General features: G+C 48.3%; 2 protein-coding genes and 1 pseudogene across 2 annotated transcripts; all 3 read right to left on the bottom strand.

Moving 5' to 3' along the window:
- Positions 1–1,333: 1,333 nt before the first annotated feature.
- On the bottom strand, positions 1,334–2,303 carry LOC147977797 (E3 ubiquitin-protein ligase SINA-like 10). Its single transcript, XM_087516453.1, has 2 exons — positions 2,097–2,303; positions 1,334–2,008 (listed from the first exon to the last, which is right to left on the bottom strand). Exons 1-2 carry the CDS (start codon positions 2,301–2,303, stop codon positions 1,334–1,336), a joined length of 882 nt encoding a protein of 293 aa, XP_087372579.1.
- Positions 2,304–7,464: 5,161 nt separating this feature from the next.
- Positions 7,465–9,009, bottom strand: LOC125546470 (putative E3 ubiquitin-protein ligase SINA-like 6; annotated as a pseudogene).
- Positions 9,010–9,633: 624 nt separating this feature from the next.
- LOC125547606 (putative E3 ubiquitin-protein ligase SINA-like 6) lies at positions 9,634–11,053 on the bottom strand. The gene is made up of 2 exons (XM_087516452.1): positions 10,697–11,053; positions 9,634–10,581 (listed from the first exon to the last, which is right to left on the bottom strand). The coding sequence occupies exons 1-2, from the start codon at positions 10,916–10,918 to the stop codon at positions 9,886–9,888; spliced, it is 918 nt and encodes a 305-aa protein (XP_087372578.1). The 5' UTR covers positions 10,919–11,053; the 3' UTR covers positions 9,634–9,885.
- Between the last annotated feature and the right edge of the window lie 12,261 nt (positions 11,054–23,314).

Here is a 23,314-nt window from a genome sequence, read left to right as displayed (position 1 = left end):
ACGGCGATCACGCTGACCGGTAGATGGTTCCTTGGATCGTTGTCTGACGGCCGGGCCGGCAGCCGCTCGTAGGCCTCACCTAGGTCTGTCCGTGGCAGCCGCTGGTAGACGATGGTTGGGTTTAACCCTAGCTAGTCTTCCTCTATCACCAGGCCTGTCTCTCACTCTCTCACCGGAACGGAGGCAACGAAGACGGCACACTGGAGTTTTCGGCGACGAACGCCCGCACAAACAGCCTTTTTTTTTTCTTTTCCAAGATCAAACTCCACACCGGATACCACGCGCTCACCCGGCGACCCGGCCGCTCCCGTGCATGCATGGGGCCATGCAGCTCCACCACGAGACCCGATCTCCACGCCTCGCTGTGCTGCATGCACGCGCTAAACCGCTCGGCCTGGCGCACGACACGCACAAACGGTGTGCTGGACGCGGGCAGCCCAACAGATCGAGCGCACACACACGCTAATTAATGCCTAACAGCCTAACTATTGCCACCAGCGCACACGCACAACGCACGCACACACCTATGACCTGACCCGACTCCGCGGACTCGACGTGACGCCCCTACGCCGGTCGCCACCGTGTCTGGATCACAACTTATTCTCAAGAGATGGTGCTCACCTCGATGATCGATCTGGTTCCTGAGCGCCCGCCGGCGTGCATGCGGCGCAATCAGGAAGGAAGGAGGGAGGGCGGGAAGCGAAACAGCAGGAGCTAGATTTTGTATTGTAGGGTAGCGATTGAGGAGGCGGAGGTAAATTGAATCGTGCAAATCCATCCAAGAAGGAGAAAGGAGAAAGAAATCGGTGTTTTTGAGGGAGCTCGTCAGCGGCGGGACTGGGCGGTTCCTTTTGTCAAATCCGGCTCCTAGATCTCGATCGCCTAGCTAGCTAGGTCCACGAGGAGGACTAGGGTGCATAGTCGTCAACACATTGATTAAGAAAACACTCACAACCTTCAACACAGACACAAAAGCAACAACATTATAATTAGGCCATTTTTTGCGACGGAACATTATAATTAGTCTTGATCAGACACGACATAAGACTTGTTGATCACCGGTTCCATCCGAAAATGCAACCCAAAAGACATGCATCGCACTACATAGCAGTTCGTAACCTGACATTTTCTGCTTGTACTAGCAGTACCAACTACTCCCTCCGCTTCGATTTGAACTAAAACCACGACGAGTAAATGGGAACGAAGGGAGTACTAATAAAACATATATCGATCATTTAGTAGGATAAACTGAAGAGGCCCACTGATGGATTACGATTACCATGGATCATTCTTACAAGAGAAGGTTATAATGAAACTTGGCGGCGTCGATGGATCAGAGCTTGTCGATGCGAACGCCGAGGAAGAGGTCTTCGCTCTCGCTCCCAAAGTCCGGTGGCACCAGCAGGCATACCGGCGGCCCTCCACCGGGAAGATTGCCGCCGCTGCTGCTGCTCGGCACCGTGGACTGCCGACGAAACAATTTTTCCTCCGTGTTGCTGGCAACCTCAGCCCAGACCGTGGACCTGAAGCGGGGCACCGCCGCGGCCGTGCCCTCCCGCACGCACACCACCGTGACAGCGGTGGCCTCCGCGAACTCGGAGAGGGTCACGAGGAACAGGCGCGGGTCGTTCCGCTCGACGAGGAGGTGCGTGCCGCCGCCGCGCCACGGCGCCGGCACGGCGATCCTGAACGGGCTCCCGTAGCCGACCTCCGTGACGGGCCAGGAGTGGGCGGCGGCGATGTGGTCGAGGAGGGCCGGCGGGGAGGCCCACATGCTGCAGCCGTGCCCCGGGCAGTGGCAGGGCGCGAAGGCGCACTGCAGCGCGTGGTCGGCGGCCTCGTGGTACATGAGCTTCCTCCCGCAGCCGTCGGCCCTGTAGCAGCACGGCAGCTGCAAGGCGCCCAGCGCGTCGTCCATGAAGGGGAAGGGGCTGTACACCGCCGGCGGGTCGCACGCCGTGCAGCGGTCGCCATGGCACCTGCCGCACACCCTGTGCCCGCCCTCGCACTGCACGCAATCACTCACAACTCAAGCTATTGTTCCACCACAGCGATAGTGATGGAGAATAATCGCAAACTGGCTATGCATGCATTACCTGGTGCACAGGAGCCCTGAGGGGAAGTTGGCACACAAAGCAGAGATAGAAGAGTGGGTTCACCTCCGCGGCCACCCATGGAACCTGCATGGCTTCCTCCACCGCCAACAGCGCACCTTCGCCGCCTTGGCTCTCCTGTTCATGCTTCACCGGCATGGGCTCCTGCAACCTCGATTTCTTGTTGTTCGGCTCGCCGCCGTTCTCCATCGTCGGCGCACTTACTTGTGCACGGTGGAAGTCAAAGCAGAAAATGGAGCACGGCTCAACTTACGCACGCAGTAGTACTGGAAGCCAAAGGGGTAGACGATGAAGATGTGATGTGTGAACACGGTAGAAAACACTTCGTGGGGACTTAATTCTTGGTTGCGGCACACAATTACTATGCGCGTGCACCGGCGCTGATCAGCCAGCCGATCCAGTCGTAGGCATTAACGAGCGCGCAGCTCCAAATGCAGGCTTAACTCTTGTGAGCACACCACACTCTATGCGGATTCACTTCAAATAACAAGGCTGCCTCTACTTTGAGCCTATATTTTTGATCAAAAATATGAGTCATACATTTAAGAAAATAAACCATTAGATTCATATACAAACTTACATGGCGCACAAAATATATACTTCGGTGGAGTGGCAACGCGGTGGTAGTGGTGGTGGTTCGTGCGGGTGGTGGCGCTGGCGACGGTGTGGGCTTTCGGGCGACCTTGTGTGCGGCAGCCGTTGGCGACGAGGGTGGTGGCGCTGGCTCGGGGTTGACCCTCGGGGTCCCGACGTGGATGTGGGCTGCCACAACATGGTGGTGGCCCATGGCGGTGGTCTGGGTCGTTTCACGACGGCGGCTGGACTTCTTCGGCGTCTGCCTGTCGGTGAGCGCCCTTGTCGACCTTCGATTCCTCTCCCTGTCGTTTGGGCGCTACCTTCATCAGAGGGGTAGCTCTCTCCCAGTTGCGGGCCTGCGGCCCATCGCTCGTCTCGCGCCCGGCAACAGGACCGAGCTTGTCTCGCGCCCGGCAGCAGGACTGGTCGATGGTGGCCAGTTTTGGCCGGCCTATTGGGTCGCGACACTGGAGACTGCTCAGGGGTGCGAAAGGCGGTTCCTTTCCACTCGCCTCTTTGGTTGGGATAGCGGTGGGTGGCGGGTGAGGTGGCATCGAGGTCCTGGATGCCGGGGCGGCGGCCCTGGTGGAGGTGTCGCGGTGCTCATGGGCAAAACCCGTGGCTTGATGCTGCCTGGTGGCCATGGCCATGTGGGCGGCGTGGTAGCCAGCGTGTGACGTTCGGTGGCGGTGAATACTGGCTGGGGTGAAAACCTGTTCTATCTTCGGATGGACCCGCGGTGGCGAAGCTCGTTCCTTTCTTGAAGGCGTCGCCGCGACTCTCACTACCGTCATGTTGCTCCAGGGGAAACCCTGACCCTTGGGTCGGGCGGTGGCGGCGCTTCGGTGTCATAACCTTCCTATAGACACCGCCTTGGAGCCCAACGGTTCGTCGTATGTAGCTTATTCTCTTCACGGTGGCCTATTCACGGTTGAGGCCCCCAGTTGCTCGTGTAGTGCTAGGGATGGTGTTGCTGCGCTCAGCGCCTATGTATCCTGTCTTGGGTGTGTGCGTGTGTTTTGGTGGCATGCGTTGTACCGAGTTGTTGATGATCTTTGCTTTATATATAAAGCGGCGCGAAAATCTTTTTCGGTAAAAAAGACCTGTGTATTATGCTTGAATGTTGGAGTATGCATGTGAATTGTGAGACTCTTGGGAGAAGAGAGGGCATCATGATGGTGCGGGGAAAAGGCAAATCAATCAGCTGTCCCGGGTGGCAAAACACTTCAATTTATTTTTTCAAAATTCAGATTTGACCAACCATTAATAACTTTCATAGAGCACGGCCGCCTCCTCTTCTTCCCACATGACCGCATATATTCTCCCCCTCCTCTTCCTTCCGCAAGACCGTACTGGCCGGACGGACGAAGCAGGCAAGCCAGATTTTAGTCCGGGAGGAGGTGGAGAGAGTAAGCTTTCCTGCATCTCATCTGTTGCTGATTCGTTCTTGTTAGATAATTTATTTGAGACTAAACCTGCATCCTTTATTTATTATTCCCATTCTACCATTCAATTTAAGTTAACCTATCCTATGACTCGGATCAGATTTGAAACTCTCTGAATTTATTTTATTTGTGTATATGGCAATCACGTTTTTTTGTTTTTTGTTTTGCGTAAAGTGTATAGCAAGCAGTTGATGAGGAGGATATGGCAATCACAATTTTTTTGTTTTTTGTTTTTTGTTTTGCGTAAAATTGATCGGACATGTCGGAACCAAACTAGGGGCTAGCATCCGCAGAATCAAACAGTTTAGAATCTAGAGACTAAATTATGAGAATGTTTGTCATTAGCCGTATGAAAATCGTGTCAGTAGATTTGTCGTCAGTGGTTCATGCTGTTCTTATATGTTCTTTTGCACTAAGAGACTTCACGGTAGAAGCTAAGTTACATATATATGTGCTTAGTTGTTTACCTTTAATATGCTATACATTAACATCTTAATTCATTACTCACACATTTTTTTTTACCTATTTCAGCTGCACAATGACAATAATAGACTTCATAGATGTGATTGATGATATCATTGACTTGAGCAGCGATGAGGAGGAGAATGTTGAACAGGATGAAATCCCGACTCAACCCCCGACGACGATGCTTGATAGGCAGGAGGTGTTTGTCGAAGCTGGTGATGGAAGGCAAGAGGCTGCCGAGTCCGGAAATGCTATCCAAGCTACCACATGGTCCATGTTTAAGGAGAAAGGGCCTCTTGAAACAACTGCAAACCAGAATTGCACTTCAATGACAGTACCACTCACAAGTAACTACATTCTTCGCTATCCCATTTTATGTTAAAAAACCTCGTGTGCTTATCATGAAAATAGTACAATATCAAACAACCATTGCAACGTCAATCCCTGTTTTCAATTAACAGTGGCACCATCATAGAGATAAAAGGTTGTTGTATCACTGCAGGCCCCGCTTCGGCCGCTTCGGAGGCTCATCCCTCATTACAGCCGGACCAGACTGAAGAAGGGTCCTCTACTCACTCCAGAGATACTACGACAGGTACCGCTGCAACACGGTCCTCGGTTGCAGAGAAAGGGCCTCTTGATGCCACTGCAACACAGAATTTTCCTCCAACATCAGTGCCATTCCCAAGTAACTACACTCTTCTATATCACACTGTTTCTTAAGTTGTGTGCTTATCATGAAAATGTTCCATATCAACCAATCATTGCAACATCGATCCCTCTTTTGAATTAACAAAGACAGCCTGATAAAGATAAGTTGTTATCGCTGCAGGTCCCACTTTCACTACTCCGAAGGGTCTGACGACATATGAAGGAGATAATGGAAGGCTGCTGAGGATGTATGGGAGACGTCCTAGGAAGAAGAAGAACTACCATACCGAAGCCCCTAGGAGAAGTCCTAGGTTCGAAGATAGGAGCCTTTTGTCATTTCCAACTACATTATTGTGAGCATTCGGAACCCGTTCCTACCATAAGGGTAATAAAAGGCTGTTGTAGAGCTGGGAGTCGATTGCAGAAAAATCAACTGCCTCAGCAAACAGAGCAAAATTATCAAAAACCCTCTCTGCCTGCACATCCAACTACCTGCATGCGTTCTCCCCATGAAACCATTTTGATGTTGTTGACGTACTGTATGACTGCTCGCGTTGCGCAGTCCAGAATCGAACAATGTTTGCACTTGTCCTGGCCCATTTGGGTATCTCCTGTATTATGGTTTTACTATGTGTGTTGTCCCTCACTTGGCTTTCTCTTGAGGTTATGAAGTTCTGTTTACCATGTAAGAGTAGCAGGGCTTGTACATGCTTGATTTATTTATTTTTCCGATACTTTCTGATAATTTAACATGACATATTTGCTTGACAAAATCTTTAAGCTTTTACAGATTGTAGAAAAATTGGGGAATCTTTTTATTTACTTGAGGAGAAATGTAGGTTTCACAATGTTGGAAGATGACAAACATCTTTGTGTTGCATACAATTTGGGTGATTGTTTGCTTAAACTACTCTCGATTTGCATTTCCGTTTCTGTAATAGAATCTCTCTCCAAGCTACTGCTTCCAGTTAAATGTCACAAAAAGATTGCGAACCTGTTTTGAATGCGCATTATCAGGTGATATTTTAAATAAACTTGGGAAATGCACACAGTTTCTGCAATTTGGGACTTGAGAAACTAAGTAGTAGCCGCAATGTAACCAGCAGGTTGGAGGTTGGACTGAATTTGTGAGGCCCATTACATTTTACTTGTGTTCACGGATGAATTACAAAAAAAAAAATCAAAGCTTATATCTGACGCTATGTTGGACAATGGACACAACTGTTGTTGACCTTTTTTTTCTTCAGAAAGGAGTAACCCCGGCTTCTGCATCCGGCCTCTGCATCATGTGATGCACACAACCACTTTATTAAACATAAAAGTTCCAAGTCACTGAATACCAAAAGGTTTACATCGCAACACACGAGGATTTATGTGAACCATGAATACAAACTTTGAAAGAAGCATGATCCTCTGTCCCCAGTTTGATACATAATAACACACAACTTGACCCGTCTCCGAGAGGGGGGGGGGGGGGGGGGGACTCTTTGAAATGTGACTCTGTCCACAATGGCATCTTCAGTTGAACTTTAAGGTTCTTTGAGCATCAGGTCCAGCTTGCTCACAGAAAAAAATATCTCAGATATAAAAATGAAAAAATGATGTTAGTTTTTCAGAAGGATAAATTTACATGCATCTTATTCATGCCAATCTGAAAAAAAATGATTTATAGAAGCTTCTTTCATGTGAACAAAAAATTGAAGAATCTGAACATGAACAATACGGTTCACAAAATGTATAATTTGCCATACATACTCTGCTGCAGGTTATAAAGAACAGAATAAATTATGGTGCAGGATCTTCAGATTAACTTCAATTATTGGTTGCACTTCACTCAGATCAAATACAAACTAGTAGCTGCATTACCACTATTTAGGCCATTTGTTCAGAACAAAGGGCGAAGCATTCCTACCCTTGCTTAGCTACATATTGCTGCTACCATTGCTTAGCTGCATTGCTACCAAGTCAAACTGATCTAGTACTGATATTGCCTAAACAGCTAAACCATCAGATGCCAGAATAATCATACATTCATACTAATCATCCATCCCTGCTGCTTAGTTGCATTACTACTGAACTTGTTACCATAATCTTGATTGATTAGGTTGATTAGCTTGCACATGTGTGGTTTAGCCTCTAGTCATACATCCATACTAATCATCTAACTTAGCTGCACAAATCATCCATAACATGAAGGAGATCAAGCACTTACTTCACTGCATCCTCCTCGGCGCCCTGGCCTGCAGTGTAGTTGACTTGGGAGCGACGGCGGCAGGTGGGATGAGATCGATGCGGACGCTGAGGGTGAGCGTGTCGCCGGAGAGCAGCTCCTGGGGCACCACCAAGAACATCCCCTGGCCCAACGCCGGCGCGCACGTGAACATCGCGTTGCTGATCACCGGCGAGGTCATGAGAACTAGGTCGTAGTTCTTGTCGCCGCCACGGCGCTCAATGGAGAGCTTGCACCAGAACCGGGGGCCCGTCTCAGCCTCGCCGTCCGGCCTGATGCACATCAGTGACATGGCGGTGCCCGGACCGAGCGGGCAGAGGGAGACGAGGAACACGCTGCGGTCCTCCTCCCCGACGAGCAGGTGCCAGCCGTGCGACAGGGAGAAGCTCAGGCACCAAGACCGGCCATAGCGGACCGTGACGGCGGGGCGCTGGTGATCGGCGGCGAAGTGGTTGGCCAGCATTGCGCGGGAGCCCACGAACGCGCATGCGGACTCCGGGCAGGTGCAGGGCGCGCAGTGGCACACGCGCTGGTGGTCCGCGGCCTCGTGGAACACCACGTAGCGCTCGCAGCCGAACGCCTTGTAGGGGCATGGCACCTTGGCGGCGCCGACCACCTTGTCCAGCTGGCCGCAGTGGGTGTTGGCACGGCTGCAGACGGCGCGGTGCCCGGCACGGCAGTAGTAGCACACTACGTGCCCTACGGCATCACACTGCGATAGTAAACACAACAATACCCAAGTCATCAGCTTCCAGGCCTCGTTTCTCATTTTTTTTCCGATGAAAAAGGAGTTTTATTCTAAATTGATAGAGTTACAGTCGAGAGGCAAAAGATCCTCGATACATGGTGGTCCTAGATGCATCCACACAGCCGTGGTACACTCTACGCGACTATAATTTGCCAAGCAGTCAGCGACTCTATTCTAATCCCTATTTAATTTCTGGGGAATAAACTCCCTATCCCTCATCAACGCCTTAATTTCAGCTACGAGATGTCCATAGGCAGAACAAATCAATCCATCTCCTTCTCACTTGCAAGTTTGTTTTAAGAAAGGGAGGACACCGAGTTCGGTCTCTGGCTCTCTGCATCATTGCGATGCACACACCACAAATGTATGTATACTTATTAAATTTCACTTGCAAGATGATAGATGGAGAGGATGAGAAATGTCTTCCATCCACTTGAAAATAAAATAAATATGTCATCTTCCCAAAATCTCAAAGAAATCCTCTCAAAAAGAGATAGACAGAGGGTTTTCTTTTTGGTTTTTTCAAAAAAAAAATGGTCGCTTTGGTGTGAGAGGAGAGATCACCTTGAACACCGGGGGCTTGAGTGGGAGGTGGCAGCCCTGGCAATGGAGGAGTGTCACGTCCATCCTCACATCGATCTGTATCGGTGCCATGGATTCCGCCGCCACCAACGCATCCTCTGCTTCGCCTTCGTCCTACATCGTCACCTCCCTTTTCTCTGACTCCGACTTCACCTCCTCGGCACTCGCCTTCTTGCCACGACTCTCCCCATCCTTCATTGTTATTTCTGGTCGCAATGTGTGTTTTAGTGGGGAAATAATGGAAGAGAAGGGAGGGTGAAGACCGAAGAGGAAAAGCGGTGGCTGCCATTGTGGCAATGTTGGAGCCAGCAGAGCATACCCCAAAAGGAAAGATAACTGCCAATAATTTTAGCATGTCGATAATGTTCGTTTTGACTGTTCAAAGAATTGATCTTTAACATATTGCTACGTAAGTAGAGTTTTTATTTGGGATAATATAACTTTGGGGTCCACTTCTGTACACCCCTTCTAATTAAATCGATGCTTCAGATTAAGATGTGCCTCTTCGGATGAGAGGATATGATGGTCCAGTTTAAAAGTAATTATTGCTTTACAAAACTCATAATGTGGGATATGATCTTCCTAAATTTAACAGATGTAAACGTGGCCTGACAAACTGCATTCTTAGTCATTGAACTTGTCGTGCCGGAACAATATAGTTCACATACATATCATTCACCAAACCACAAAGCTAATCTAATTTAGTCGAAGTCGGTCAAGTTGAACAGTGGTGGCGGCGAGATTGACTTGTCGGTCAGACTATGATGATCTTGTCAATGCAAACGTGGAGGGACAATTTCTTAACAAACATATAATCAGCATGTTTTTGGTTTACATGCTAGCCAAAGATCTTACATCCAACAGCCTCAAAATACCTCTTCCATGTACTAATCATGTGGGAACTCAACTAACAAGTACTCTTCTAATGTTTTCACACAAAAAAAGTACTCATCTGATGTTGAACGAATTGACGCATGCTACCAAAATCCATCATCTGTTAAGCTAAATTAAACCAAACTAGACTAAACCTTACCAGTATTAAGATCAGTAGAACCCTAGGCATAGCAGACTCATTTAGGAGGTGACCTTGTCAATGCGAACGTGGAGGGACACCGTCCTGGACGGGCCAGCCCCAGCCAGCAGCTTGTGTGGCACCGTCAAGAAGGTCAGCTCCTCCACGGCAACGGTGCCGGGCTCCTTGCTGCTCGTCACATGGATTTCCGCTCGGACCGCGTCGGTCCTGTCGTTGGCCACCGCCGGCGGCCCGTTCGCCCACACCTTGGCCATGTAGTGCGGCGGCGGGGACGCCCCCGCCCTGATGCACACGACCGACAAGGCGATGGGCACGCCCAGGCCGAGCGAGCCGCCGACCACGAGGAACGCGCGGCCGTCCTCCTCCGCGAACAGCAGGCGCCGCGGCTCCGACACCGGCACCTCGAGCTGGAGCACCTTGCCGTACTGAACCGCGTGCACGGGCATGGAGTGGATGGCGCTGAGGTGGAGGGGGAGCGCCGGCGGCGGTCCTTCGAAGCCGCAGCCGGGCACCGGGCACCTGCAGGGCGCGAGCGGGCACGCGCTCTTGTGGTCGTCGAGCTTGTGGTAGGTGACCTGGCGGCCGCAGCCGTGGTGGTCGCACTTCATCCTGGCCGAGGAGACGAAGGCGTCCACAAAGGGGCAGCCGTGGAAGTCGCCGCCGTGGTCGCACCTCTGGCACTGTTTCCAGGGGAGCTTCGCGACGCAGCTGCCGCAAGCCAGATGCCCGCCTTTGCACTAGACAGATCGAGGGAAGTGAGAAAATGCTAAAATCCGTGCGTTCAGCTGCCGCTGGATTCGATTCGGTTCATCGGATGTTGAGTAGCCAAAGAAATTGCTCTACTAGATCAACCTGGAAGACGGGAGGCTTGAAGGGGGAGGAGCAGATGGGGCAGTCAAGCATGTTGGCCTCAATCCTCACGGTGGGCGTGGGCGTGGCCTCCGTCCTCCTCATGCCGTGTTCCGACGCCTCCGCGATTGCGCCACCACCACCTCCTCTTCCTTGGGCTGCTGCATCATGCACAACGATTTCTTGCTTCACCGGGCCGTTGAGATTGGGCAGCTCCATCTCCATGGCCGAACTAGCAGCCTGCGTTAACCTCTCTCTCTCTCTCTCTCTCTCTCTCTCCGGTGAACGGCTGGAAGAGAAGACTAGAGGAGGAAGGGTGAGACTCTGAGAAAGACAGCAAGCGCACGGCACAGTAAAGGAGCAAGCAGCTGAGTTAATGTGACACCCAAAGTTGCAACAGTCAAAGAGCAAAACGAACCACCATAAATTTGGTGTATCCTATTTGGTGCTTGGCAAGTGGGGAAGAGTACTACAGTGAACAGACTAGTAAAGTGTTTTGAAGCCGAAGCTCTATACTCCCTCTGTAATAATGTATCTGTAATACCAAATATAAAGTATAAAACTGCATCTTATAATAAATCTAATCATATAATCTTGGCATTCTAGATGTAGAAGATGTTTTTTCTCCGTAAATTTGGACAAAGTTTATGAGATTTGACATTTCAAAAAAAAAAACAAATCACAACATTATGAAATAGAGAGGGTATTGTAGTTTCTCTACTCGTAGTGTTATTAACTAGATGATACCCCACACGTTGTTGCGGGATAGTTTGCAATACATTTCAATGAGATTCCTTGTATGAAACATGAATATTTTGAGTAATAATATAAGAGCTAGAACTGAAAGTATGTTTTATTTTTGTATAGTTGCATAGTATTTATTAAATATAAATATCACAATAGAATGCAAATTCCCATGCATATTTGCATGTTGAGGTGAGTATTTTCCATGCATGTTGCATGATGTGGCATGCTTGCATATTTAGAGAAATAGGTTAGTGGAGGTTAGCCTTTTTTTCATGCATGTTGCATGATGAGGTGGCATATTTGTATGTTAAAAGAAATAGTTTAGTGAGTCTAGCTATTTATATATAGAAGATAAACGGTAGAGAAACAAAAGACACGGTAGATTGATGAGCAGTGTTGGGCGTATGACGATTTCTTGTAGGACTCGTCCAACACTAGCAACCCACCGTGAGATGACATCCCCACTTGAACCGTGAACGTAGGATCCTGGTGTAGTATGCCGGTCGGACACATATCATACCCAAAGCAATTTCCTTGATCGAAATGTAAACACTATTAGTCTCTGAAAAAATATACAAAATGAAAAAGAAAGTTTAGAACTAATTCAATAGGAATATTGATCATCCAATCTAACCTTAGGTTCTCACTACTTCATATAGTACTCCCTTTTAAAGATAAAGACACATACATAAAAAGTGGTGAGATACCTTCTAACAAGCAGGTTGAAAGAAATATAATGACGACGGGCGAGTGGCACAAGTACCACAAACCCAACACCCAGCAATAAAAACAGGAGAATCCACCCTTAACAAACTACAACCAAGAATATTATAGAGGATCAAAGCCGAGTCCCCATGAGAACCCACCGAATACTTAGGATTCGAACACACCGAGCCACCTCCAGAAGGGGGCGTCTCATCGTAGCGATAGCCCCCTCACTTCGGGTCGTGGAGAATCGCTCCTGCCAAGGGACAACAAGGATTGAGAACAAGGACCACGGGGACCGTCTACAGTATAGGAGATAAAGAGATGCAATGCAACCCACTCCACAGACTAGGATGTGATACTCTAGGGGAAGGCAAACCCGACATCGTAGGCCATCTGCCACACCGAGTGGGACCGAGATTCCGCGATGATGCCATCAAAAGGGTGAAGGCTTCGGGCGCCGCCGCCATCGGGCCCAAGACTCAGGGTGTCTCCAACGCTGACCCGCAAACCAGATACTGTATCTGTCAACCGACCGGGGAGGGGGGGGACCAGTCAACGAACACTGATGCGGAAGCCGACCATCCAATGTTAGATGCATACATGCATATTTAAACAGATAAATCTCATTAAAACTTTGTTATTTTTACATAAAACCTTGTGATTTTTGACATATTTGACCTAGACCGGACTCTAAACCTAGACAAAATGACCCCCAACACTCGTTCCCCATGTTCGTCAGGCCATGGGCCCCGGGAACTGAAACTCCGCCTATGTAGCATGCAAGCGGCTACTTAGCCGACAATAATGAGCCCGCCAAGTTTGGCTTCAGCGGGAGCGAAAGCGCGATGGCCTTCCTGGGACCCGAGCGGCAGCGACCTCCCATGCTCTACTCTTCCTCGTTGTTGCTGGTGCTTGTAGATGTGCCGACTTCGTGGTCATGGCGGCAGGGCACGGGCGTGGAGCTGGTGACGTTGTCCTCGTCCTCACTCTTGTTGTAGACTCCATTCACCGCCTCGTCGATCTCCTTGAAAGCGACTTCTAGCTCTGCCTGATGGCGGTGGTACTGTTAGCAGTCGTGGCGGATTTCGTCGGCGGTATGATAGGAGTCGACCAGGTCCACGTCCAGCGCGATGGTCATGCTAGCGGCAAGTTGCTCCTCCGCGCGCCGATACTCATCGAGGAGGCAATGGATGTACTCCCGGTCGGCCTGCATCTGCCGGAACGTGGCCTCCCACTCAGCCAACATCTTGTCATTGTAGTGAACACGGGCCTCGTCCATGGTAATGCCGGCATGGACCGGCAAGGAGGACGGTGCCGACACGTCGTCGGCCATGTCTTTCATTGGGACGTCCGCCTCCGGCTACTTGTCGGCCTGCCAGCCGGCAGCAATGGCGCCGATTTCCGTCTTTTGCTGGGACGAGAGGCTGTCCCAAATGGCTTTGGAGCTCAAAAAGGCCATGATGAGTGTGGTGTGAAGAAAATAAATGAAGCTAAGGAGGATGAATGCGGCAATGTCCGAGGCTAGAGTTTAGGCCAACTCCACCGCGCGACCACAAACGGACGTTCGTTTTGTCCAGGTTCTGTCCGTTTGGGTAGAGATTTGGGGTCGTGTCCGGGCGTATCCTGGGATGCGGTGGCCGTGCGCCAGCGCACGAACGCATCCCGGCCGCATCCTGTCCACGTGCATTTTTCTTTGCAAGTCCTTTACTTTTTTTTCATTCATTTTTGGTACATGACAATACATCATCACATTTTGACTAATAAAGCAAGGCCAAAGAAAATAAGAACAACAAGAATACATTTTAGAAGATAGCCAACTTCCATAACTGCCCCCTTGAGTTGGTTTAGGGGCTTCTCGATGCACTCATTGTTGATCTGTGGAGGAGGCTCGATCTGGCATCCTCCTTGCTTCCTCAGACCTAATCTCGTGTCTAGCCTCTAATCTAGCAACAAGTGCACTTGTCTCATTTACAGCCTCTATGCTAGCCAAAAGTGCACGAACATGTACTAAATTTCGCTCTATCAATATATCGATGTACTCTTCTTCCCAATACCAAAACTTGCATCCATTCTACACAACAAAATTTGAAGTTAGCACAACTAGTCAAATCTAGAGCACAAACCGAAACTAAGAAAAGCGCATACCCCATCGTTTAAGCACTTGATGAACACCCATCCGGGATGTTCCAGCGTTGTAGACACGCGACGCACGACCATCATTGGGCAGTGGTCGCACTTAATGAGTGGCAACGGTGCGCCGGCGAGCTTTTGGGCAAGCACCGAGCCCGGCCGACCGCCATTCGTGTATCTGCCGGCGGACCACCGACGATGCAGATCCGAGCGGCTAGAGGAGGAGCCACTGCCTGCATGTGGCCTTGCGGCCCTGCCAGGGCCTTCCGGCGAGGTGACCGGCCAGTCCATGGCGCGGCCCGGCCTCCCACAGCCGGCCGAGCTCAAGACCGACCGGATCCGCCCCAAAACCGGTTGGCGGGTGCGCAAACCAGGTGGTCGTGGTTGGGTAGCTCGGCGGCGCCGAGGGGAAGGGGTTGGCCGAGCTCGCGTCGGTGGCGGCAGAGTGGAGGGGGTGCGGCAGCAGCGAGGGGAAGAGTGGGGAAGAGTGGAGGGGGTGCGGCCGGAGGGAGGGAGGGAGGGGGCGGATAGAAAAAGGTCCGCCTTGTGCCACCGACGGGCGGGTCAGAGGAGGACAAGCGCAGACGACCCGCGCGTCCGCATGTTGTCCGTTTCATCCCAAAAGCGACGCAAATTTGAGCCGCGGATGGGTCGAAAGCGAACACAAAACGGACAAAAGTCCATTTGCTCCGACGCGCTGGGCCTTATTTTTTGTTCCTTTTACCTTAAACAGACGGGGCTGGATAGGATAGGGTCGCGCGCGATGGTGTTGGTCTTAAAATAGCCGGCGGATAGTGCGTCAGATAATTCAAGAACGAAACGTGTATAATTTTGTCACCACCTCCTCTTCTTTGGGCTGCTGCATTATTGCTTCACCGGGCCATTGGGTAGCTCCAGCTGCATGGCCGAAGTAGCAAGGCCACGGCACAGTAAACGAAGCAAGCAGCTGAGTCGATGTGTACTCGATTGATTGATTGATGGACATCGGTCATTGGTCAAGGGCCGAGGGTCAAAATGTGGCTTGCGCCGCTGGTCGTGCCTGCCACCGGATGACGCTTCCCGACGTGCGACGGACCGACGGTACATGCAATAGGTGATGGGTGCAGCCAAATCCCCTATCGTCCTCCGAATGTCCACAGCAAAGCTGCAACAGTCCACAGCAAAATGAACCACCGTATTTGGTGTACTACGAGTATGCTTGGCCTTGGCAGTTGGGAAGAGAGATTCTGTTTTCCTAAAAATCAGACGTCTATTTTTCAATGCGTTATCCATCGAATTTTGTACCGTACTATTGTGTTTGCAAGATTGGTGCACGAGTAGTCTACTTGCTTGGGGCGTTTTGGCGGGAGTCCAACATTATGCAAAATAATTGTTGTCTAAAAAGAAACACGATAATCAGTTTTAATTATACGAGATGGCTGCAACAACACCTCCCGGGCAGTGGCCGGCGTGGTACATCCCCGACCTGAGGCCCTGTTTGGTTCATAAGTCCCAGAACTTTTTCTAGTCCCAACTAAAAAGTCTCTAGTCCCTAAAAAGTTCCTCCCTGTTTGTTTTCAGAGACTAAAAAGTCCCTAGTCCCTTCCTAAAGGTTATTAAATGATCATGTTGCCCCTAGTATATAGAAAAATAACAATCAAACAACACCATGGGTGGCGGGCCATTGAATGCATGGAGGGACATTGTTGGAAAAGTCTCAAAAAGTCCCAAAAAAGACTCTCCTTGAGAGTCTTCTTCATTTAGTCCCAAATGCCTAGTTTAGTCCCTAAAAAATCCCTCCCGTTTGGTAAAAAAAGTCTCTAAGAGGGACTTTTTCTAATCCCTGCACAAAAAAGTCCCTGGAAACAAACACCCCCTGAGATCGGCGGGAGTCCTCACGTACTACCGCGGGACGGTGGTGCACTGCGCCTTCACCGCGAAGCTACTCCTCGCCGACGAGAGAGGTTTTTTTTGGGATAATATCGCCGCTTTATTTAGAACACGAAGTTTGGAATATCATCCGAAATTACATCAAGAACAAAATCCGGGGGAGCCCCTAACCAAACCTTACAGAGTTCATCTCCCACCCCTACTTTAGCGAACTTATGCGCGACAACATTAGCAGACCTCCTAACCCAAGATACTTTAAAACCTTCAAAAGAGTGCAGCAAAAGCTTCAATTCCTCCACCCATGGACCCGTGACTCCAAGGTTCTTGGTGGGCAGATTTAGCATCTGCACCAAGCCTTGGCTATCCAGCTCAACATGTACACACTGTGCATTGACCTCCCTGGCTAGTTCCAATCCCCTTTTGCACGCCAAGATTTTAGTTGCTTCCTGGTCAGCGATGTTCGGGAAGTGGTGGCACAAACCTGCCAAAAAGGCACCATGGTGATCTCTCACCAGAGCACCCCCCCCCCTCCCTTGTTCCCATGCCTAGACGTAGCACCGTCAGAGTTGATTTTGAACCATCCATCATCAGGTGGCTGCCATCTCTGGCGGGGTGTTGGGACTGCCGTTCGTCTCTCCTTCATGTGCACGCTCCTCCACTCCTTCATATATGCTACAACAGTAGTCGCTATTTCATGTGGTGCTGCAATTCTCCTTTCATCACGTGCCTCATTTCGAGCCAGCCACAAACGGTAAGTTGCCTGTATCATCGCCTCCCTTTCATCGCCAGAAGCACCGGAGAACCAGTTCAGGAGCCAGCTAGCTAACGCACTCTGGGAGCCGAGCTGAGGCGGTGGGATCGCCACCGCAGCTCCCATTTCCAAGTGTAGTAGCTGCCAGAATTGGACTGAATGTTGACACGCCCAAAATCTGTGATAGATCGTTTCCTCGCGACCGCATGCAACACAAAAAACTCCGGGTTTAATCCGACGTCGGTGAAGTTCAGCTCCGACTGCCAGGCCATTTTTAATTAGTCGCCACATGTGAATTTTCGCCTTGGCCGGCACTTGTGTGTCTCATAATGCCATGTATCCTCTGTGCTTCGTAACTGAGCTAGATGTATCTGGTTGTCCAGACCTTGCTCTTGACTTTGCCATGCACATATGATATGCCGATTTGACTGTGAAACACCCATCCTTTGTATAGTTCCATGCCAGATAATCTGACCGGCCTGGTCCTCCCACCGCAATTTGCTGTATGTCATGCACGTCATCCAGCGTGAACATTGTCTGCAACCTTCCCATGTTCCAACTCTTACCATCAGGTGACAGGAGATGTGCGACCCGAGTGACACCCGACATGTAGACCTGCCCAAGCAGCTTCATGTTGTTGCTTCGCGGGATCCAGTTGGCATGGTGAATACGCACTTGGGACCCATCCCCAATGCGCCAGATCAGTCCCTCCCGGAGGAGATTTCGCCCGTGCAAAATGCTGCTGAAAGTATATGATGCCGTCGATGAGCAGGTTGCAGTAAGTATTGAGTCCTCACTGAAATACCTCGCCTTGAGGACTCTGGCGCATAACAACGTCGGCACCTGTATGATTCTCCAGGCCTGCTTTGCGAGCAAAGCTTGATTAAACGCCTCAGGGTCTCTAAAGCCCATGCCACCATACCTTTTGGCCTCACACATTTTTTGCCATGAGATCCAATGTACTTTCCTCTCACCATTCGCCGCGCCCCACCAGAATTACGAAGAGATAGAAGTCAGATTCCCGCACATCTTCTTTGTAAGGCGAAAACAACTCAGGTAAAAGTAGGTACAGCTTGTAAGCGTGATTTAACTAGTACTTCCCTTGCAGCCTTTGACAGTCCCTGCTCCTTCCACCCACCCACCTTTCCTTTAGAGCTCTCTGTCACATATTTGAAAGTGCCATCCTTTGATCTCCCAACCAGTGTTGGATGGCCCAAGTACCGCTCTATGATGACCCACAAGTATAGGGGATCGCAACAGCTTTCGAGGGTAGAGTATTCAACCCAAATTTATTGATTCGACACAAGGGAGCCAAAGAATATTCTCAAGTATTAGCAGCTGAGTTGTCAATTCAACCACACCTAGAAACTTAGTATCTGCAGCAAAGTGTTTAGTAGCAAAGTAATATGATAGTGATGGTAACGGTAACAAAAGAGTAATGAAAGCAAAGTAATGTTTTTGGTATTTTGTAGTGATTGTAACAATAGCAACGGGAAAGTAAATAAGCGTAAACCAGTATATGGAAAGCTCGTAGGCATCGGATCAGTGATGGATAATTATGCCGGATGCGGTTCATCATGTAACAGTGATACGTCTCCAACGTATCTATAATTTTTGATTGCTCCACGCTATATTATCTACTGTTTTGGGCAATATTGGGCTTTATTATCCACTTTTATATTATTTTTGGGACTAACCTATTAATCGGAGGCCCAGCCCAAATTTGCTGTTTTATGCCTATTTCAGTGTTTTGAAGAAAGGAATATCAGACGGGGTCGAAACGGAACGAAATCAACTAGAGAAGTTATTTTTGGAACGAAAGCCACCCGATGGACTTGGACCCAACGTCAAGGAAGGAAGGAGGAGCTCACGAGGGTAGGGGCGCGCCCACCCCCCTGGGGCGCGCCCCCCTTCCTCGTGGGGCCCTCGTGGCTCCGCTGACGTACTTCGTCCGCCTATATAACTCCGCGTACCCTAAAACTTCTAGAGAGCACAATAGATCGGGAGTTCCGCTGCCAGAAGCCTCCGTAGCCACCGAAAACCAATCTAGACCCGTTCCGGCCCCCTGCCGGAGGGGGCAAACCCTCTCCGGTGGCCATCTTCATCATCCTGGTGCTCTCCATGACGAGGAGGGAATAGTTCTCCCTCGGGGCTGAGGGTATGTACCAGTAGCTATGTGTTTGATCTCTCTCTCTCTCTCTCTCTCTCGTGGTCTTGATTTGGCATGATCTTGATGTATCGCGAGCTTTGCTATTATAGTTGGATCTTATGTTTCTCCTCCCCCTCTTCTCTCTTGTAATGAATTGAGTTTTCCCCTTGAAGTAATCTTATCAGATTGAGTCTTTAAAGACTTGAGAACACTTGATGTATGTCTTGCCGTGGATATCTGTGGTGACAATGGGATACCACGTGCCACTTGATGTATGTTAAGGTGATCAACTTGCGGGTTTTGTGACATTGGGAACCTATGCATAGGGGTTGGCACACGTTTTCATCGTGATTCTCCGGTAGGAACTTAGGGGCACTCTTTGAGGTCCTTTGTGGTGGTTGAATAGATGAATCTGAGATTGTGTGATGCATATCGTATAATCATACCCACGGATACTTGAGGTGACATTGGAGTATCTAGGTGACATTAGGATTTTGGTTGATTTGTATCTTAAGGTGTTATTCTAGTACAAACTCTAGGGCTGTTTGTGACACTTATAGGAATAGCCCAACGGATTGATCGGAAAGAATAACTTTGAGGTGGTTTCGTACCCTACCATAATCTATTCGTTCGTTCTCCGCTATTAGTGACTTTGGAGTGACTCTTTGTTGCATGTTGAGGGATATTTATGTGATCCAATTATGTTAGTATTGTTGAGGGAACTTACACTAGCGAAAGTATGAACCCTAGGCCTTGTTTCAACGCATTGCAATACCGTTTACGCTCACTTTTATCACTTGCTACCTTGCTGTTTTTATATTTCCAGATTACAAAAACTATTATCTACTATCCATATACCACTTGTATCACCATCTCTTCGCCGAACTAGTGCACCTATACAATTTACCATTGTATTGGGTGTGTTGGGGACACAAGAGACTCTTTGTTATTTGGTTGCAGGGTTGCTTGAGAGAGACCATCTTCATCCTACGCCTCCTACGGACTGATAAACCTTAGGTCATCCACTTGAGGGAAATTTGCTACTGTCCTACAAACCTCTGCACTTGGAGGCCCAACAACGTCTACAAGAAGAAGGTTGTGTAGTGGACATCAAACAGTCATAACATAGGGTGACACAGAACTAGCTCCAATTCATCAATGTAATGTAGGCATGTATTCCGAATATAGTCATACGTGCTTATGGAAAAGAACTTGCATGACATCTTTTGTCCTACCCTCCTGTGGCAGCGGGGTCCTAATGGAAACTAAGGGATATTAAGGCCTCCTTTTAATAGAGAACCGGAACAAAGCATTAGCACATAGTGAATACATGAACTCCTCAAACTACGGTCATCACCGGTAAGTATCCCGATTATTGTCACTTCAGGGTTAACGGATCATAACACATAATAGGTGACTATAGACTTGCAAGATAGGATCAAGAACTCTCATATATTGATGAAAACATAATAGGTTCAGATATGAAATCATGGCACTCGGGCCCTAGTGACAAGCATTAAGCATAGCAAAGTCATAGCAACATCAATCTCAGAACATAGTGGATACTAGGGATCAAACCCTAACAAAACTAACTCGATTACATGATAAATCTCATCCAACCCACCACCGTCCAGCAAGTCTACAATGGAATTACTCATGCACGGCGGTAAGCATCATGAAATTGGTGATGGAGGATGGTTGATGATGACGACGGCGACGAATCCCCCTCTCCGGAGCCCCGAACGGACTCCAGATCAGCCCTCCCGAGAGGTTTTAGGGCTTGGAGGCGGCTCCGTATCATAAAACGCGATGAAATCTTCTCTCTTATTTTTTTCTCCTCGAAAGCAGTTATATAGAGTTGGAGTTGGAGTCGGGAGGTCTCCAGGGGGCCCACGAGGTAGGGGGCGCGCCCTGGGGGGGCACCCTCGTGGCAAGGGTGTGGGCCCCCTGGTCTTCATCTTTGGCGAGGATTTTTTATTATTTATTGTAAGATATTCCGTGGAGTTTCAGGTCATTCCGAGAACTTTTGTTTTCTACACATAAAACAACATCATGGCAATTCTGCTGAAAACAGCGCCAGTCCGGGTTAGTTCCAATCAAATCATACAAGTTAGAGTCCAAAACAAGGGCAAACGTGTTTGGAAAAGTAGATATGACGGAGACGTATCAAGTCCCCCAAGCTTAAACCCTTGCTTGTCCTCAAGCAATTCAGTTGACAAACTGAAAGAAATAAAGAAAAACTTTTACAAACTCTGTTTGCTCTTGTTGTTGTAAATGTGTCTAGCTAGCATTCAAGTTTTCAGCAAAGATTATAACTAACCATATTTGCAATAATTCTCAGGTCTCATGATTACCCATATCAATAGCATAATCAACTAGCAAGACATAATAATAAATCTCGGATGACAACACTTTCTCAAAACAATCATAATATGATATAACAAGATGGTATCACGCTAGCCCTTTCTGAGACCGCAAAACATAAATGCAGAGCACCTTTAAAGATCAAGGACTGACTAGACATTGTAATTCATGGTAAAAGAGATCCAATCATAGTCACACCCAATGTAAACTAACAATAATGAATGCAAATGACAGCGGTGCTCTCCAACTGGTGCTTTTAATAAGAGGGCGATGACTCAACATAAAAGTAAATAGATAGGCCCTTCGCCGAGGGAAGCAGGGATTTGTAGAGGAGCCAGAGCTCGGTTTTGAAACAGAGGTGAATAATATTTTAAGCGGTATACTTTCATTGTCAACATAAAAACCAAAAGATGGCAATATCTTCCATGCTACACACATTATAGGCGGTTCCCAAACAGAATTGTAAAGTTTATACTCCCCCGGCCCTCCACCAACAAACATCAATCCATGGCTTGCTCGAAACAATGAGTGCCTCCAACATACATCAGGTCCCAGGGGGAGTTTTGTTTTGCAATTATTTTTGGTTTAGTTTGCATAAAGCATGGGACTGGGCATCCCGGTGACCAGCCATTTTCTCGTGAGTGAGGAGCGGAGTCCACTCCTCTTGAGAATAACCCGCCTAGCATGGAAGATACATACATCCCTAGTTGATACATGAGCTATTCGAGCATACAAAACAACATAATTATTTGAAGGTTTAGAGTTTGGCACATACAAATTTACTTGGAACGACGAGTAGATACCGCATATAGAAAGGTATAGTGGACTCAGCTGGAATAACTTTGGGGTTTAAGGGATTGGATGCACAAGCAGTATTCCCGCTTAGTACAGGTGAAGGCTAGCAAAAGACTGGGAAGCGAACAACTAGAGAGCGACAACAGCCATGTACATGCATTAAAATTAATAAACATTGGATGCAAGCATGAGTAGGATATAATCCACCATGAACATAAATATCGTGAAGGCTATGTTGATTTGTTTCAACTACATGCATGAACATGTGCCAAGTCAAGTCACTTAAATCATTCAGAGGAGGATATCACCCTATCATATCACATCATAACCATTTTAATAGCATGTTGGCACGCAAGGTAAACCATTATAACTCATAGCTAATCAAGCATGACACAAGCAACTATGATCTCTAATTGTCATTGCAAACATGTTTATTCATAACAAGCTAAATCAAGAACGATGAACTCATCATATTTACAAAAACAAAAGAGGTCGAGTTCGTACCAGCTTTTCTCTTCTCAGTCAGTCCATCATATATCATCATAATTATCTTTCACTTGCACGACCGAACGATGTGAATAATAATAAGAGTGCACGTGCATTGGACTAAGCTAGAATCTGCGAGCATTCAATAAAGAGGAGAAGACAAAGCAATATGGGCTCTTGGTTAAATCAACAATAAAGCATATAAGAGCCACTTCAACAATTTAATCATGGTCTTCTCCTATCGACCCCCAAAGAAAGAAAAGAAATAAAAACTATTTACACGGGAAATCTCCCAACAAGAAGAACAGGAAATATTTTTGGATTTTCTTTTTAATTACTACTACAAGCATGGAAAGTAAATTAATTAAAAGCTACAACTAATTTTTTTGGGTTTTTTTTCTTAAGGTTTATTAAACACACAAGATGAAAGCATAGAAGGAAATAAACTAGCATGGATGATACAATGAAAAAGTATGAACACTGACATCTAGCAATGAGTGTGTGTGAATATAAATGTAATGTCGGTGAGAAATACGTACTCCCCCAAGCTTAGGCTTTTGGCCTAAGTTGGTTTATGGCCACGGCTGGCCTGGCTGATATCCATAATAATAGTTGTTGGGGT

The sequence above is a fragment of the Triticum urartu genome, chromosome 3A (genome assembly GCF_056163025.1).
Source record: "Triticum urartu cultivar PI428250 chromosome 3A, HENAU_Tu73, whole genome shotgun sequence".
Lineage (NCBI taxonomy): Eukaryota > Viridiplantae > Streptophyta > Magnoliopsida > Poales > Poaceae > Triticum > Triticum urartu.
The sequence above is the reverse complement of the archived record's forward strand: the minus strand, read 5'-3'. Positions and strand labels throughout refer to the sequence as shown.